This window comes from Ochotona princeps, chromosome 3 (genome assembly GCF_030435755.1).
Source record: "Ochotona princeps isolate mOchPri1 chromosome 3, mOchPri1.hap1, whole genome shotgun sequence".
Classification (NCBI taxonomy): domain Eukaryota; kingdom Metazoa; phylum Chordata; class Mammalia; order Lagomorpha; family Ochotonidae; genus Ochotona; species Ochotona princeps.
Window position 1 is genome coordinate 100,573,063 of NC_080834.1, and position 18,751 is coordinate 100,591,813.

The 18,751-nt window shown below is 43.6% G+C and overlaps 1 protein-coding gene across 1 annotated transcript; it reads left to right on the forward strand.

Annotated features, from left to right (window-relative positions):
* Positions 1-7,176: 7,176 nt before the first annotated feature.
* Positions 7,177-17,182, forward strand: LOC101532495 (5-hydroxytryptamine receptor 3C-like). The gene is made up of 10 exons (XM_058661349.1): positions 7,177-7,184; positions 11,475-11,589; positions 12,628-12,855; positions 14,194-14,238; positions 14,669-14,778; positions 15,034-15,203; positions 15,372-15,532; positions 16,239-16,443; positions 16,632-16,844; positions 16,950-17,182. The coding sequence occupies exons 1-10, from the start codon at positions 7,177-7,179 to the stop codon at positions 17,180-17,182; spliced, it is 1,488 nt and encodes a 495-aa protein (XP_058517332.1).
* Positions 17,183-18,751: the final 1,569 nt, after the last annotated feature.

The window sequence follows — 18,751 nt, forward strand, 5'->3', positions numbered from 1 at the left end:
AGTCACCGCCGTGACCCAATGGTCCAGTGCTCTGAGATGCCGCCGGGCACAGACGCTCCTGTACCCGACACTGTCGTGAAGGTCACAACCCCCAGTCACCCCGGGAAGCAGCGTCTTCGCGGCTGTCTCATCCCAAATCTTATCTGGCTTTGCAGTTGCTCGTTCTCGGCTTGACCCTGCAGTCTGCACTGATACCGCCCCCCCACCCCCGCCACTCTTATCGCAACTGCCCAGCCCATAAAGTATGACGGTTGCAGTCTGCATAGTATAATGCTAGGACCAGTGGTGCACAAGTGGCAAGAGCCTTACACAGCGTGGGCTCTTTCATCCTCTGTTTTTAAAATAAAGTCAGCTGAATCTCTCAAGGGTTGATCACTTTATTTTTCTATTTCACCTGTGCCTACAACCATCCTGAGAGGCTGGTCTGTTGAGTGCCTTGCTACCCTGTCTATCTCCCTAACAATCCTGTATTTAGGAATGCCTACTCTGTTCTTTCTTTAATGTCCTTATCATCCTCCGTCTAGGAGTTACCGTTTATTTGTTTCACGGAGTTTTACAAAAAATCAGGTAACATATCCATCATACAAGTACCGAGTAGCAGGTGCAAAGACCCCAATGTGTCATAAAGCTAAAGTTGCTAAATCAGTGCATAAATTAATAAGCCAATGTGATCAAGAACCTAGAAACAGACTCAGGCACCTTAGTAAGCAACCTTGGCTCGTTACAAAGAAAGCCTTGCAAATCAGACTCAATAAACAATACCGAAGCAATCGCTATGGGAAACCTCAGGGATGGCCACTTCATACCACCTAGAATAGTCAATTTTCAGCTAGATCAAAGGCTCAAAGATGAAAAGGGAAACTTTTAAGATTTATTTTTATTTGAAAGGCAGAGTTACAGAGAAGGAGAGACAGAGCGCTTCCATCTGCTGCTTCACTCCCAGATGGCTGCAGTGATCGGAGCTGAGCTGATCTGAAGCCAGGAGCCAGAAGCTTCTTCCCATTCTACCTCCTGGGTTCAGGTTCCAAAGACTTGGGCCATCCTCAGTTGTTTTCTCAGGCCATAAGCAGAGAGCTGGATTGGAAGTGGATCAGCCAGGACATGAACCAGTGCCCATACTGGATGTGAATGCCTTAGTCAGAGACTTAGCCTGCTACTATTTTGAAAATCAAATAAGAAACATCCTTAAGAACTTGAAGATAGAGAAGAACTGAAACAAAACACACACACATACAACACACACACACACAATTTTACCTATTAAACCTTTTGAAGAAAATGCCATAAAGTGAAAAGATAAACTGCAAGTTATAACTGAGTTATTTTTCTTGAATCACTTTTATGACTTACTCATTTTATTAATGTAATAGGCAAATGAACAGAAAGACAGTGATCTCCCATCCACTGGTTCATTCCCCCACAACAACTGGGACTGGGTCGGGCTGACAGTAAACTCATTCCAGTTCTTCCACATAGATAACAAGGAGTGATTGCTTCGGGTATTCAGGGTCACTCAAACAATTTGATTGTTTCTTCTATGAAGAATCTCATTGGTATTTTGGTGGGAATTCTGTTGAATCTGCAAATAACTTTAAGTAGTATAAATTTTTAAAAATTTTAATTCTTGGGTGGAGGAACCCACCATGGGGGGAGGGTGGGGGGGAGAATCCCAGATTCTATGTAATTACAACACAATGTAATTAATGAATAAATTTAATAAAAAATTTTTTAATTCTTCCAACTCATGAACATGGGAGGTCTTTCTGTGAGTGTGTGTATGTGTGTGTGTGTTATTCTGTTTATTTCATATGAGTTTTGTAATTTTTATTGTGGGGGTCTTTCACATCCTTGGTTAAATTTTGTCCAAGCTTTTTTGTAGCTGTTGTAAATGAGATTGTTCTTAATTTGTTTCTCAGTGAGTTCATTACTGGTGTGTAAAATTCTACTGAAATTTCAAAAAGATTTTATTTATTTGAAAGTCATAACGACAGAGAGGAAGAGTCAGGAGAAAGAGAGAATCTTTGATTCACCGGTTCACTTTCCAAGTTCCTGCAGCAGCCATGGCTGGACCAGGCTGAAGCCAGGAGCCAGGAACTGCATCCGAGTCTCCCACCAGGGTGGCAGGGACCCAAGTACTTGGGCCATCATACACCGCCTCCAAGGCACATTATTAAGAAGCCAAACTGGAAACAGAATGCTCCCATATGGGATGCAGGCATCCCAAAAGGTGGCCTAACCCATAGCATCACAACACCCATCCAATATTCCTGAGTGTATATGTTGATTTTTACTTTCTGAAGTTTTACTTACTTACTTCATTTATCAGTTGTCGCCACCCTGCAGTGACACAAAAATGACGAGGAATCTCGAGGGCCTGGAAAAAACAGGAACCGCCACCGCAACCACACACACACACACCGCAGCCGGCACACACACACGAACAAACGAAAAGCCGAACCCAAAAGAAGGCAAACGAAAAGAGGGAGGCAAAGGAAAAAGCCGAATGAAAAGGTTTATTGCCAAAAACTGGCTGCTTATATACAGTCCTCCACCAATCACTTCTCCCCGTGGGTCCGCGGGACGCTATCTGATAGGCCAGCAATCGCAGCGGGGGAGCATTAGCCTATGCTTGTGACTTCCTGTTTGCCTACTGGTGGGACAAATCCTGCCTCCTGGCCCTCGGCCAATCTTGCGGCCCCTCATACACATGGGGTCTGCTCTTGACTCACCGCTCCCCACAATCAGTTCTAATCATACCTGTGGGAGTCTTTGCTTTTCCTATAGGTAGAATCACGCTATCTGCAAGCAAGAATAACTGGACTTCATCCATAGCACTTAAACTTAGAAAAACTTGTCCTGCTTATCTTTTGCTTCTTTTTCTTACCTAATCATCCTAGGTAAAACCTCTGTGTTATATTGAATAAAAGTGGTAAAGGTAGTCATCCTTGTCTGGTTCCAGATCTTAGAGGAAATGCTTTCAGCTGTTCCCCACTCTGTATGATGCTGCTTCTGAATTTGTCATGTATTTATTGTGTTGTGGCATGTTCTTTCTACACCTAATTTGTTCAAGGTTTTTTTTTTATCATTAATTGATGTTGAGTCGTATTGAATGTTTTTTCTGCATCTATTAAGATAAAATGACTAACACTTCATTCTTTTGTTGTATTATATTTATTGGTATGCTTAGGTTGAACCATCCCTTTATCCCTGGGATAAATCACTTTTGATCATGATGAATTATTTTTTATTTATTTTTTAAATTTATTTGGAAAGAGAAAATGTGCATGGTCTGCTCTTCCATCTGCTGGTTTACTCCCTCAAATGGCCACAATAGCCAGCGTTGAGCCAGGAGGTTTTTTCCAACCTCCCACATGAGTACAGGGGCCCAAGGCCTTGAGCCATCCTCCACTGCTTTTCAGGCTGTAATCAGACAGCTAAATTGTGAATGAAGCAGCCAGCACTAAAACTGGCACCAATGTGAAATGCTGGCACCAAGTGGTAGATTAGCCTAATATGCTACCATGCCAGCCATGTATTGTTGGATTCTATTGGTTAGTATTTGTTAAGAATTTTTGCTTCTATTTTCATCAGAGATATTAGTCTATGGTTTTCCTTTTTTGTTGTGTCCCTGTCTAATTTTAGAATTAAGGTAATACTGGACTCACAAAATAAGTTTGGAAAGATTCCTTCCGTTTTAATTTTTCAGAATCATCTTAGAAGAACTGGTGATGGTTCATCCTTTAAAGTTTGATGCAGTTCAGCCATCTAATCTACAGTTGAAGCTATCTAGTCCTGGGCTTTTTTTTATTAAAGATGTGTAATCATTAGTTGGATCTCTTTGCTTGTAATTGATCTTTTCAGATCTTCTAGGTATTCATAATTTGATTTTGATCAGTATGTGTATCTAGACATGGATCCAATTCTAGATTTACTAATTTGTTGGCACTTGGTCGTTCATGATAGTCCTAAAAGATCCTACTTCTTTTTCTCTTCAGATTTATTTATTTTTATTGGAAAGGCAAATCTACAGACAGAAGGAGAGACAGAAGGATCTCCCATCTGCTGGTTCACTGCCCAAATGGTCACAATGACCAGAACTGAGCCAATCCAAAGCCAGGAGCCAAGAGCTTCTTCTGAGTCTCACACATGGATGCAGGATCCCAAAGTGTTAGGCTACCCTCCACTTCTTTTCCAGGCCACAAGCAGGGAGCTGGATGGGAAGTGGAGTAGCCAGGACATGAAACAGCACCCAAATGGAATTCCAGCATTTGAAGGGGAGGATTAGCCAATCGAGCCATTTCTGTATTATCAGTTTCAGTATCTTCAGTTTTCATTTCTGTCTGTGTTTTAGTATTCTCTCCTGTTTGCATAATGTAGTTTTAAAAGTTAATAACCTGTGCCATTTTAAAAGACCAAGTCTTCACTGTATATAAACATTGATTAAACATTGTTTTTAAAAGTTCTTGTTTCATTGGTCTTTTGTGGATTTTTGTGGATTTTTTAAACTTTGTGATTCATTTATTGCTGCTGTGATCTTTACTATTTCTTTAATTCTACTAACTTTGGATTTGATTTGTTCTTGTTCTACTTGGTCCTTGACATGCATTGTTAGGTTGGTTATTTCATATCTTTATTTTGATGTAGGTAATTGCTGTTAGGAACTCCATCCTACTTAAGTTGTGTTTCTATTTTCACTAGTTTAAGGAAATTTTTAAATTTCCTTTTTGATTTTTTCAGTGATCCATTATTTAGTCTCCATGTGCTCATGTAATTTCTAGATTGTCTTCTGTTGTTAATTTCTAGTTTTATCTCACTATGCTCAGAAAGCAATAAATGATATTTCAGTTTTTAAAACATTTATTGACATTTGTTTTGTGACCTAATATATGGTTTAGCCTCGACAATGTTTCATGTTCTGATGAAGACTATGTATTCTGCAGTTGTGAGATGGGATGTTCTGTAAATGTCTATTAGATCCATTTGGGCTACAATGCAGTGTCTTCGATTTTTTTCTTCATTTGGTCTGAATGATTTGTTCATGAAAGTGGGGTGAAGAAAGTCCTCCATTATTACTGCATTGGGCCTTATCTTTCCCATGCTCTGTGCATTACAATAAGTACCTTCTTTCTTCCACCATGCCAACGTCATTGAGTGATCTGCACATGAGGCAAGTGGAACCAGTCTTTTGAGTCTTGTAGCAACTCCTCCAGGTAGTTTGGAGGTTGTTCTGTAGCAAAATGGTGACCATGAAGAGGCTATAGTTTTAAGTGGGCATTTCACTTATGTCATGGCCACCTCTGACCATTGACCACCTTCGGAAGCTGTTCTGGAGCTGTCTGGACACTAGTTTCTCTCAGGGCCTTCAGCCGCTGACTGCTCAGGCGGCATCACTGACCTACAGTGCTCTTCAAAGGGAAGAAGACAGGTTTAGACTCAGCTTGGCATGTGGGAAGACATCTGTGGAGAACAGAAGTCACATGCATGATAAGGCCTGGATAATAAGCAGCTTTTTGACTAATCTGGTTCAGCTGTGATTGGACACTGACATTAAAGGGATCTTTCCCTTTGGGCAGCTGAAGAGATGGTTGCCTTGAGGAACTGCTTTATTAACTGGCTAAACTTGTTTTGTAGCTGGAATCTTTGACCAGTTCTGCCTTAAATAGCAAAGGGTTATCAGAACTCTATTCTTGCAGCCTCTCTGATGCATTCTGTAAAATTAAGGAATTTTAGTTATAAACTTATCAAAGAAAAAAATGGTGTTTTGGTGTTTTACTGTTTGACCTCAGTGCTCCAAGATGTTGAATGAAAAGTGACCACTTGATCGATACCTAGGACACCTCACTGTTTCGCAGCTAGAATTGTTTTATGAAAAGACAAGAAAATGAGAGTAAGCTGTATCCATTCAAACTTTTATGGTGCTACAGCAGAGAGAACCATTACAGAGTAAATGGAAAAATGCCTAAAATAATAGCTCAGAAAATTATATTAATCCCAATATCTGTTGGTTCATGTAACTTGAGTCAATCTATCATAGAGTGTTTTAAATTTGTTAAAGGAAGGTAAAAACATTTAGAAATGCTTAAATATATTTGTTTCTAAGCTTACTGACCAGAAAATGTTAAGTTATGCTTGTTCACTATCTCAGATAATTTAAGTGTGGGCCGGCCCCGGTAGCTTAGGCTGAAGTTCTCACCTTGCATGTGCTGGCATCCCATATGGGCGCTGGTTCATATCCTGGCTGCTCCACTTACCATCCAGATCCCTGCTTGTAGCCTGGGAGAACAGTGAAGGACAGCCCAAAGCCTTGGGAGCCTGCACCTTTGTTGGAGACTCAGAACAAGCTCCTGGTTCCTGGTTTCAGATCGGCTCAGCTTCGGTCGTTGCAGCTGTTTGGGGAGTGAACCAGCAGATGAAAGATCTTTCTTTTTGTATCTCCTTCTCTCTGTATATCTGACTTCACAATACAAATAAATAAATATTTAAAAAACAAATAATTTACAACAGAGTATTCCTTGTATACTCTGTACAATGATCTAGCCTTTAGAATTTATTGATTTGAAAGGCAGTGTTAGAGAGTGATAGCCCAACAACACTCTAATGTCCGTGTTTACTCTAGCTGTTCCCGCCACCCTGAAGAACCTTCTGCATCTACTCAGCTAACATGACAGACCTCACAGACTACACACAGGTTGTGAGATTTTAATGTTCCTCAAATGACAATTTAAAAAAAAAAAAAAAAAAAAACACTTACTCAGGGACTGGCACGATAGCCTAGCAGTTAAAGTCCTTGTCTTGCACACACCAGGATCCCATATGGGTGGCAGTTCTAATCCCGGTGGCCCTGCTTCCCATCCACTCTCTGCCTGTGGCCTGGGCAAGCAGTTGAGGACAGTCCAAAGCCTTGGGATCCTGCACCCGCGTGGGAGACCCAGAAGAAGCTCCTGGCTCCTTGCTTTGAATTGACTCTGCTCGAGCCGTTGTGGCCACTTGGGGTGAACCATCAGATGGAAGATCTTCCTCTCTGTCTCTCCTCCTCGATATATATCTGCCTTTCCAATAAAAATAAATAAATCTTTTTAAAAAAATCACTTACTGAGCTGAATGGAATGACACTGGGTTTCTGACCTCTGTAATGGTAAGATGTATGCATATATATAAGGTGAATTTTTTCCCATCATGGTGAAGTATGGGTTGGGCATCTGCCAGGCCACAAAATGGAAAGCTGTTGCTAAGCCAGAGAAGCCAGAACCAAGAGCCCAGCCTAGGATCCAGCCAAGATTCCAGCCTTCTTCCAACCTTCTAGACAGCTGTATAAGTCAGCTTTCTGGCATTGTTTTTTAAGATTTATTTATTTATTTTGAGACATTTAGAGAGAGAATGAATGGAAGAGAAAGAGAGACAGAGAGATCTTTCATCCATTAGTTCACTCCCTAAATGACTGCAACAACCAGAACTGAGCTGATAGAAACAAGGAACCAGGAGCTTCTTCTGGGTTTCCCACCCAGGTGCAGGAATCCAAGGACCTGAGCCATCCTCAGCTACCTTCCCAGGCCATAAGCAGAGAGCTGGATATGAAGTAGAACAGTTGGGACTGGTGGGAAATTGGTGCTGTAAGGTAAAGGATTAGCCTATTGAGCCATCACATTGACCCCGTCACTTCTTCTTCTTCTTTTTTTTTTTTTTCTGTTAATTTGTTTACTTGACTTGAAAGTCGGAGTTACACACAGAGAGAGATCTTCCATCTGCTGATTCACTCCCCCAAATCGCTGCAACGGTCAGTGCTGACCATGTCCAAAGTCAGGAGATTCCTCTGGTTCTCCCATGCGGGTGCAGGGTCTCAGGGCTTTGAGCCATCTTCCACTGCTTTCCTAGGCCATTCGCAGGAAGCTGGATCAGAAGTGGAGCAGCTGGGAACTGGCACCCATATGGGATGCTGGTGTCGCAAGCAGCAGCTTAACTCACTACATAGTGCCTTACACTTACTTTCATTTTAACTTAGGAGGGAAAAAACATCATTTTGGTTTAGAGTTTGCTGGTTCATAATCCAAGATCAGGTAGTCCCATTGGTCTGGCATCATACCAAAGCTGGCTGTGGTGAACAAATGTTAAGACCATTACATGATGAGCTGAGAAGCACAGAGACACAGGGGCATGATCAGTCTTCTACAGCCAATGTTCTCATGACAGCCACCTTCTGAGAGCAAGCCCCCAGGTCTTCAAGTCCTCCCACCAGGCCTCTCTCCCACCACCACAGCCCCTGCCATCTCCACCATAATAAGATAATAAGATCAAGTTTTGTCCTTAATCCACAAATGCAGTAACTGTTAACATAAAACTTTAGGGTTTAAATGTCTGTATGAGTTTGGAACGCCAAATCCTGCTCAAATTGTCATTAGAGATATAATCATTCCCCAGAAACTACTGAAGTGTTTGCTTTATAACTGGGAGCTTCTCACCAGAATTAAAAAAAACCTTTGGTCTATGCTGATGATAATCTTTTTTGACAGGAATGTCAGCTTAATAAAATTTAAAATGTATGCAGGTTGCATTGATTTTCCTATCAAAATAATTAAATCATTATGTCCCATCAGGAAAAATCACATGTTTTTATTCTCCTCCTTTTTTCTCTATTCTTTAGAGATTTTTATTTATTTTTAAAGGCAGAATAGCACAGAGGGAGATAGAGACAGACATCCACTGACGGTCCATGTCCCAAATGCCTGTAAAAATGGAAGCCAGGCAAAAGCCAGGAACCTGGAGCTCCATCCAGGTTTCCTACAGGGGCAGCAAGTGGCAGTGTCCCAAGTACTTGGATCAGCTTCCACTGCTTTCTCAGGTGCATTGGCAGGGAGTTGGATTGAAAGTGACGCAGTCAGGGGCTTTCACGGGTGCTCATATGGGATGCCAATGTCACAGGCAGCTTCACCACTCTTGTGCCACAATACCAGCCCCAAAACATGTTTTCTTAAAGCACAAAGTATATACCTTATAAGAGACCAAATCAGCACTGCTTTTTAGCTAGTAATGTTACAGTATGGACACACTCGGGATGTAGCAATATCAAAGAATCTATTTAAACCCTCATCCTAAAATTAAATCTAGGATGTGGTCCACAGTTGACTAGTCACTGATCTAAATAAAGAAAAGAATAAAATAAGAGGTTTTCCCTTGAGTCAATATAAGTTTTGTCAGGATTTTACACAGCTTGAATCTTCAATCTATTCTGACTTTCAATTTTATTAACCTGGCATTTCTTTTTTTAAGAATTTATTTATTTTTATTGGAAAATCAGATTTACAGAGAGAAGGAGAAACAAAAAGAAAGATGTTCTGTTCACTGATTCACTCCTTAAGTGGCCACAACAGCTGGAACTGAGCCGATCCAAACCCAACAGCAAGGAGCTTCTTCCAGGTCTCCCACATGAGTGGCGGGGTCCCAAGGCTTTGGGCCATCCTCAACTGCTTTCCCAGGCTGTAAGCATAGAACTTGATGGGAAGTGGAGCAGCGGGAACACAAACTGGCACCCAAATGGGATCCTAGCATAAACAAGGCAAAAATTTAGCCATTGAGCCATTGCGCAGGGCCTTAACCTGACATTTTCTACTTGCTTATAGCTTGAGTTCTTATCAAAGTCCAGATTTCAGAATATTTATTTTGTTTATGTTTTTAAAGATTTATTTATATACTTACTTATTTATTTAAAAGAAAAAGGGGAGAGATATACAGAGATCTTCCACCTGCTGGTTGACTCCTGAAATGATAGCAGCAGCCAAGACTGGGCTGGGCCTAAAAAAGGAAGTAGATCTCCACATGGGTGGCAGGGGCCCAAACACTTAGGTCATCTTCCACTGCTCTCCCAGGCTCGTTGGCAGGGAGCAGGACAGTTGCCAGGACATGAACTAGCGCCTACATGGTGTGCCAGCCCTGCAGAAAGTGGCTTTATCTGATATGCCACAATGCTGGCACCTCATTTATGTTTTGTGGATGTTTTTTAAAAGATTTATTTATTTTGTTCAGAAAGTCAACGTTATAGGAGAGACACACAGAGAGAGAGAGAGCCAAAGCCAGGAGCCAGGAGGTTTTCCAGGGATTCCAAGGCTTTGGGCTATCCTCCACTACTTTCCTGAGCCATTAGCAGGGAGCTGGATTGGGAAATGGAGCAACCAGGACACGAACTGCCACCCATATGAGATGCCACTGCTATAAGAGTGAGGATTACCCTGATACATCACCACACTGGCCCCTTGTTTATGTTTTTAATTTTTTGGTTCATTTATTCACGCATTATTTAAATTCTATATTCTACCTGTGGCAAATTGAGACGGATGTTTAGTCTTTTTATTGTGTGTGTGTGTGTGTGTGTGTGTGTGTGTGTGTGTGTGTGTAGATTTATTCTATTTGCCTAAAGCAATGTTTAAAAAAATAATTTGTGGGATACCAGTCATGCAAAAATCTCCTGAGAAAAAGGAATTCCTAAAGTCAATTAAGTTTAGAAAATTATGTATATAATATCCAAAAGTGTTTTATTAATGTTTTAGCTCAATATTCTGAGAAGTCACTCATTAGTGAGAATTATTCAGCCCTGTTTAAACTGGCATTTCTCATACTTGTTTGAACATGAAATAATAAAGATCATTTTTCAGAAACAGCATTAAATATGCCTCTACTGCTGTCAGCCAGTGGATTCTGAATAGGGTTCATTGCGATTGGAACTGAGAGATTGGCAGCAATCCAGAACTATCAAAACTGTATGAGCAGGACCCTCAGAGCACGCCTCCCGTTGGGGATCTGGGATGGGTGGGAGGTTGGGTGGGGCTTTTCCCTTTGTTTTTTTCCCTGACCCCAGATACAGGGTAAAATGATATTGATATGGAAACAATGGTATTACCCACTTTCACCCTGTAGCCCTTCACCCTTTGTTCCCTAATCAACTAAGTAAGATTATTTAAAAAATAATTAAATAATTAAATAAATAAATAAATATACCTCTACCACCACCATCTCCCCTTCATTCAGTAGATTGGGGTCCAAACTGCACGTGACATACTAAAAACAACCAAAAATTAAGACTCATCAGTACTGAAGTCACATGAACTAACATTTGAAGTTTAGGACAGTAGAGGAGACCCTCGCTTTCTTTGAAAGGTGGTAGCAGAGTTAGAACAAACACATGCGCCACTTGTAGGCAAGGACAGTCATTGCATGCCTTTGCAACAATGTGTTACATGCCAGAAGGACTTTAGAGCGTGAGGATGCCATTCCTGTGGCTGAAGTGATCAAATATTTCTGCCTTCTTTGTTCCAAACTGATTCACTGGTTCATTTCTGAAGACTAGGTGCAGATCCAGTCACAACACAGGATGGGTCCTTTCTCTGTGACTGTCTCTTGTCACCAGGATTTTGTTAGGGAGGTGCCTGCCACCTGACACCATGATAAAAAGCTAAGCCTCTAGGTGTGGCCTGTGGTCTTTATAGGCCCACATCATCCCCAGATCCCCAGAGAAGAGCAAGAAGAGGAACATGGCTAGAGGCTGGCCTGGTCGAGGAAGACTCCTCCTCTGTTTTATCTTTCACCTGCTGCTGCTACCAGGTAAGACAGGATACAGGCAGAGTACAGCAAACTCCTGGGGAACAGAAACCAAGCCAATTTTTGTTATTCCTAGCTACTCTGTGACTGTGTGTACCTTTTGGTAAAATAGAAATTCATGACACCGATAACTTTTTATGTCTTCCTGGGACCCTAACAATTAGATGATGCATCTCTTTGGCAAAATTTCCACCTCGATGTTCCCTTTGGCCTCTTTACCCCACACTTTCTTTTCAGACATGCAGTATATGCTTAATTGTCAAGTGATGTTAAGAGCAAAAAAATCTGCTTTCTCAGCTCTTGTCAAGCCTAGGCAAATGGGCCAGAGAGGATGAAAAGGGGGAAAGACGTGGGTGAGAAAGTCTGTCTTAAGAGAAACTTTTTCAGCATAATTTTTCCAGTCTGTTTTTCTTGCCCATTTTTGAAAATGGGACATGAGATATAGTACGGCACCAGAGATAGATAAAAATAGACTCTGCAAAGTTTGTCCAGAAAGGGATTCGGTGTAAGGGAGAATCAAGGAACTCTCTTTAAAATTGTCTCCATTGGGAAGACTACGGATTTTTAGACACAGCACAGTGCAAAAACACAGTAAACCCTCATTAAATTGAAAACCTGAGTTACTTCCTTGAGGTCTCATAATCTCATTATCACCTACCAGATTCCTTCCTTTCTCATTAACTTGTAGATGACTTTGTTTTATCAATATGGTGAGGAGGAGAAGTGTGATTGCAGAATTTTTCACTGACACCACTCAAATGACTCAAGGACACAAGTGCGCATTAGAAGTACATTGGCGAAGGTGGAGTAGTTGCCACAGATTGCCGAGAGCATGCAGGACACCGGAAAGTGGTGGTCAAGGCTGAGTTTGCATACAAATTTGGACATGTTTTGCATGGGGACAGAAACAAAGGAAGTGAGAATGAATCCTTGATTCTGTTCATCTCAGCAACATCCACCTTTTTGCCTACTGACCCAGCCCATGCTGCCTGTCCTGGAAAGGATGAGCTTACAAGCTTCTCCTGGTGGTCCTTTCTGTAGGGAAGCACTCGCCCAGGCCACAGCTCCCCCCATCTTCTCACAGGGCCTCTACTCTCTGCAGGAAAAGGAGACGATTTTGCCATTAATTGCTCAGGGTTTGACCGGCATGGACTGGATCCTGCTGTCTTCCGATCAGTGTTTGACAGGAAAGCCTTCCGCCCACTCACCAACCACAGCTTACCCATTCATGTCAACATCTCCTTCACCCTGTCTGCCATCCTGCAAGTGGTAAGTACTAGTCCAACGTTGCGATGGTTTAGTAATGCGCAGTGAGTCCAATGATTGGATGGTGTAAACTCGGAGACTGACAACAAAACCACAAACAATACAGTTCAAAAATGAGCAAAGGACTTAGACACTTCTCCAAGGAAGATGCAACAAATAGCCATTAAGTACATGAAACATAGGCTCAATACCACTAATCATTTGAATGATACAGATTCAAATCACAATGACATACCACCTCACACACATTAGGATGGCTACTAAGTGGGGTGAGGGGGAAGCAAAACTCCCAAAGCAGAAAATAAATAGGACCTTCTGCCTCATTGGTGAGGATATAAAATGGTACATTCTCTATGGAAAATGCCATGGCAGTTACTAAAAAAAAAAAAAAACAAAAACTGGGCCCACACAATGGTTCAATGGCTAGATCCTTACCTTGCAAGCACCAGGATTCCATATGGGTGTCATTTCATGTTCTGGCTGCTCCACTTCCCATCCAGCTCTCTGATTATGGTCTGGGAAGGCAATGAAACATCGATGGCCTGAAACCTTGGGACCCTGCACCTGCATGGGAGCTCCAGAAGAGGCTCCTGGCTCCTGGCTTTGGATTGGCTCAGCTCTGACCACTGCATGCAAAATGTATTCTTTCCATACAACAGGATAGTGTCCATTCTTAATAAGGAAGGGCATTCTTTCGCACATCACAACACAGATGAACCTTGACATTACACTGAAGTAAGCAAGTCCTAAATGACAAACACTGTGTAATTCCACCTGGATGAGGTAATTGCAGTAGTCAGGTTTGTGGACTGATTGCAGAATGGTGGTTTCCAGGGGCTTGAACAAAAAGGGAGTTATTGTTTAATGAGCACAGAGTTTTGGTTTTGTAAGATGCAAAGAATTCCAGTGATGGATGAATGTGAGGGCTGTATCAGTGCTTAAGAGTCCCTCACGGTACTGGATTGCATGTTTACAGTGGTTAGCACACTAAAATTCATGTGTATTTCAGCACACTAAAAGATGGGAATGATAACTATTTTCTAATGAAGGTCTCATCTTATTATGGAATGGGAAAGGTGACCATGGATGTTGTGCTGATAGAGACATTTGACATTGTTTATTGAATACTTCAAAGAAACACATTCCAGGGGTCACTCCTATTGGGTCTTTCATTTTCACTTCCCACATGCCCTGGATTATTTTGAGTTATGCTTTTCAGTGGATTATGATTAAACATCATCACTGTCACATGGATTGGTTCTTGGGAATGAGTAGGTGCAAGTGGTGGTATTGGACCAGCCTTCAGTATTTGACGTTCCTGAATGAAAATCACTTTTTCAGGATGAACAGCTTCAACTGATGACATCATTCCTATGGCTAAATGTGGTATGTCAGATCCAGTTTCCTCCTCACCTTCCTAGGGTACCTCCTTTTGTTCTTTGCTGGCTACAACTTTTCAGTTTACTTCAGAGAAAATCCACAAAACAAGTTCAAACAGCTAAATTGACAATGAGCACTCAACACTTCATGATTATTCTGCCAATTTAGAAGGGCAAGGATGGGGTGCAGGAACAAAATGGCATAAACCCAAGCCATGGGCATCAATACTTAAGTGGTTTCCATTCCCAGAAGTTGGGAACCAAGCTCAATGTCTCCCTTGAGTACCCTCAGGGAGAAGTGGAAGCCAGTGAGACTCTGTATAGTACAACAATTGTTACCAGAGAGTAAAAGAATGAAAAAGTAACGTTTAGGAGACAGAGTGAGAGTTGAGCTGGTCCCTCACCCTCCACTTATCCCATGCTATGATCTCCTCTAGATCTGGTACAACCCCTTCATCAGGTGGAACCCTGATGATTGTGGGGGCATCAGGAAACTGAGCCTGGCAGCTGAGAACCTGTGGCTTCCAGACATCTACATCGAGGAGTTGTGAGTATCAGGGACTTAACAAGGCAAGAGGAGGTTTACACCGTAGGAAAGGGTCCAAGATAACCAAACAGGGACCACTCCAAGACTCAGCTTAGTAAAGGGCAGAATCTGAACTGGATATTTTACAACCCCCAGGATCCAGAGAAAGGGAGATGTCATAAGGGTCCAGGAATGGGGTGAGCTGAGAGAGCAAGGAGGCCGAGGTTAGTGGGGGGGAAGTAACAGTATCCACTTCCTTGTCCCTCTCACACACAGTATGGATGTGGACCAGACACCTACGGGTCTCATGGCTTATGTCAACAACAAAGGTCGCATCAAGTACAATAAGCCAATGCGGGTGGTCAGTATCTGTCACCTGGACATTTTCTATTTTCCCTTTGATGAGCAGAACTGCACCCTCACCTTTAGCTCATTCATCCACACAGGTGAGTGAGGCCCATGAAAGTAGACTTCTAGTTTTTGAGTGAGAAGAGGCGAGAAAGCTGGGAATGCTGAGTGTCTCTCGCTGGAAGCTAAATGGTGTGGAACCTGGCAGTCTGCGAGAGAGATTTGGGAGTGTTTGGGAAGCTAGGCTGTCTGCGTTTTCTTTGCAGTGGAGCACCTGGTCCTGGGCACAGAGAAGGAAATTCAGGAGCTTTCTAACATCTCCCAGAACCTCATTCAGAGCAAAGGAGAGTGGGTGCTTCTGGGAATCCACCAGACTGCTGAGAAGATGATTGTGGGCACCAACCAGTACGACCAAATCACTTTCTATGTGAGCTCAGGGGCCCTGGGGCTGGGCTTCTACCATTCAGAGCTCTGTCCTCCCCCTAGAAAGTGTACTCCCTCAGTGGGATGTCAATGCCAGACGTCACAGATTTGTGCAGCTTTTTCATGGGCAAATCTCCAGTACAAACACAATACCTGGCATGTAGCAAAATTAAACAGCTTTTACCAGGAGGAAAGAACAAAGCTCCTATTGCCAGTGATTCAGAATGAGAGTTCACCTGCCATCAGCCAAGGACTGTCAGAACTTGCAGAGGAGCAGGAATCTGGAGGTTGTGATGGGGAAGTTATGAAACACTATCTAAGGCGTAGGATGATTCCAAATCTTGGAAACCCCCAGAGACCTGTCACTGCCTGCCTTCCCTGATCCTGGCCTTGAATGTTCCCCTACAAAGTCACTAGGGATGAAAACCTAGCTAAGAGAAGCAGGCAGAAATAAAAAAGATAGCATACATATGGTGTCCAGGCATTAGCCCCCACAGTCATGCCAAGTACATCATCGGCAGGGATACCTATTGAAGTGGAGAAAGCTTAGCCCAGAAGGGATGAGCTGCATTTCCGTGGTGAACAGCATGGCAGAAGTCAGCCTATGAGAGCACTGTAGATGGAGAGACAGGGCCTCTCCTGGCTAACAATCCCAACTCTTGGTCTTAGCAACTCATCCCCTTCCCATCCCCCTCCAAACCCTTCTGCAGGTGGCCATCAGGCGCAGACCCAGCCTCTATGTCATAAACCTCCTGGTGCCCAGTGGCTTTCTGGTGGCCATTGATGCCTTCAGCTTCTACCTGCCTGCCGAGTATGAGAACCGCGCTCCCTTCAAGATGACACTCCTGCTGGGCTACAATGTCTTCCTGCTCATGATGAATGACATGCTCCCTGCCACCGGCACCCCCCTCATCAGTATGGCCCTTCACTCTACCAAGAGAATTCAAGCAGGGCAGGGGTGGGGTGGCAGCAGGGGCCAGGCAAGTCAGGTCACACAGTTCAAAGTAGTCTTGCAAACAGGTCCTATGGGAGAAGGAAGCTACAACAAGAAGGGATGGGCGGTGCCTCTGGCCCTCACACAGGCACATCTTCCTTGCCCTCAGGTATCTACTTTGCCCTCTGCCTGTCCCTGATGGTGGTCAGCCTGCTAGAGACCGTCTTCATCACCTACCTGCTGCACCTAGCCACCACCCAGCCCCCACCCATGCCCTGGTGGCTCCACTCCCTGATGCTGCGCTACACCAGGAAACCCTGCCCCGCCACTGCACCCCAGGACAACAGTAAGAGCCTGGGTCACAGCACCACCCACCTGCCAGGTAAGGGAAGTCAACTCTGCCCTCATCACTCCTGTCCCCTTCCCTGTCCTCCTCTGTCGCCAAGCACCCTCACGGTCCAGGGCTGAGTCTCTGTCTCCTGCACAGGCCTGAAGGAGCCAGTAGAGCTAGTGGCAAAGGGGCCGGGTCTCGTGGTGGCAGAGGTGCACGGCTGCCCCAAGCAGCCCAGGTGCCGGCAGGAGCACGAAACCCCACAGCAGCAGCAGCTGGTGGAGCTGTGGGTACAGTTCAGCCACCTGATGGACACACTGCTCTTCCGCCTCTACCTGCTCTTCATGGCCTGCTCCATCATCACCGTCATCATCCTCTGGAGCACCTAGGCAGGTGCCCACCTGTAACCCCCAGTCTGGACCTTCTCTTGACACCTCCCCGAAACCAGCCGGGCTCTCATGCCTGTCCGAATCTAAGCCTTACAGCCCTGGCAACCACTTCATTCTGAACCCCATCCGCTCAAGACTTAGGGTATTTCCTGTGCCCACAAAAAGATTTGGGTTTTTGTTCGTGGGTAAGTCTGAACTGCCTGGCTGCCCAGATTTGGGTTCTTGGGAAGTTCTGTGGCTGAATCACCTCCAATAAACACCTTTACCAAAGGCATTGACTCTTCCCTGCATTGAGTCAGGGAGTCAAAAATCATAGGATTGAATATCCTGTTGCAGAAACTGCTCATTAGCCAAATGAATTTTTATGGATGTGTGCTTAATTGGACAACATGTCAAAGTAGGAGGGGGGAGGAAAAGGGCCAAAATGTATTAGAAGGAATTATAATTAAATAGAAATTAACCTCCTAAATCCAGTTATCCAGGATTTAAGCTTCAGAAAGGAAAGATAAACCAGAACTGGTCCTCTCTTGCTTGAACAATCACAGTCTGACACATGACTCATTTTTCATTAAGCACTTTGAATATTAACATAATCCTGCATTACTGTTAAGTGTCTGGCTTGCAGTTTGAGTTGCCGTACCCTTAATCTTGCTAAGAAAAGACCGTTAGGCCACGACAAGCACAGCTGAAAGTAGCACCTACTTAAACACAGATGCCCTTCTCTGGTCTAGGCAGTTGATCTCCTGCCTAACCCTTGCTTATTGTTAGTGTCAGCGATAATGGGTGGAGCAGAGGTTCTCATCTTTGCACAACAAAGAATTCAGATGTGAGACAGGAAGTAGTTGTTAGTTGTAAGCAAACTAGCAAGGTTTCATGGGACAGGGCATCCTTGAGAATGAATGGGCAGTTCTCCAGGTGGAGTCTGGGCCATTCTGACTGGGATAAGCAAAAACATAATGTAATGGAGACAATGCATCTGACAAGCATCTCAGCAAAGAACAGAGAGCTGAGCTGAGGAAGATGCACCTGCTGGACCAGGTGGGCATCTCAGGCGAGATTGAGAGAGCAATCTGTATTCAGACTGAGAGGCTTAAATGGAATGGGAGCTGCTTTCTTCCTGCCATTTTTCTCCTCCACCCTCTCTCCCAAACAAAGGTTTACTGGGTGTGAAATAGGTGAAATTCCTCCCAAGGATTTATTGCGCAGTGTTACTATCTCTCCATGGCTCTTTCTCAAACCCCACCAGCACCACCCAGTCCCTATGGAAGGCAAAAGGGTAGCAAGGCTGCCAAGGTCCCAGATATGTGCTGCTGGGCAGACCTTCAAAGGATACAGGACCAACGTCAGAACTGCAACCACTGAAGGACTGGATGCTGCTGCCGCGCCCCCAACTGGGTGCTCGGTGAATAGCACCAGGCCTAAGAAGAAGACCACAGGAATGTGGTGTGTTGAGACAGGGATACCCTACAATGCTCTGAATCACTCCTTTCATTGAGGCCCATGGTCTCTTTTTTTTAACACCACTTTCTTTCTTTAAATATTATTATTATATTTTTGACAATCTTTACA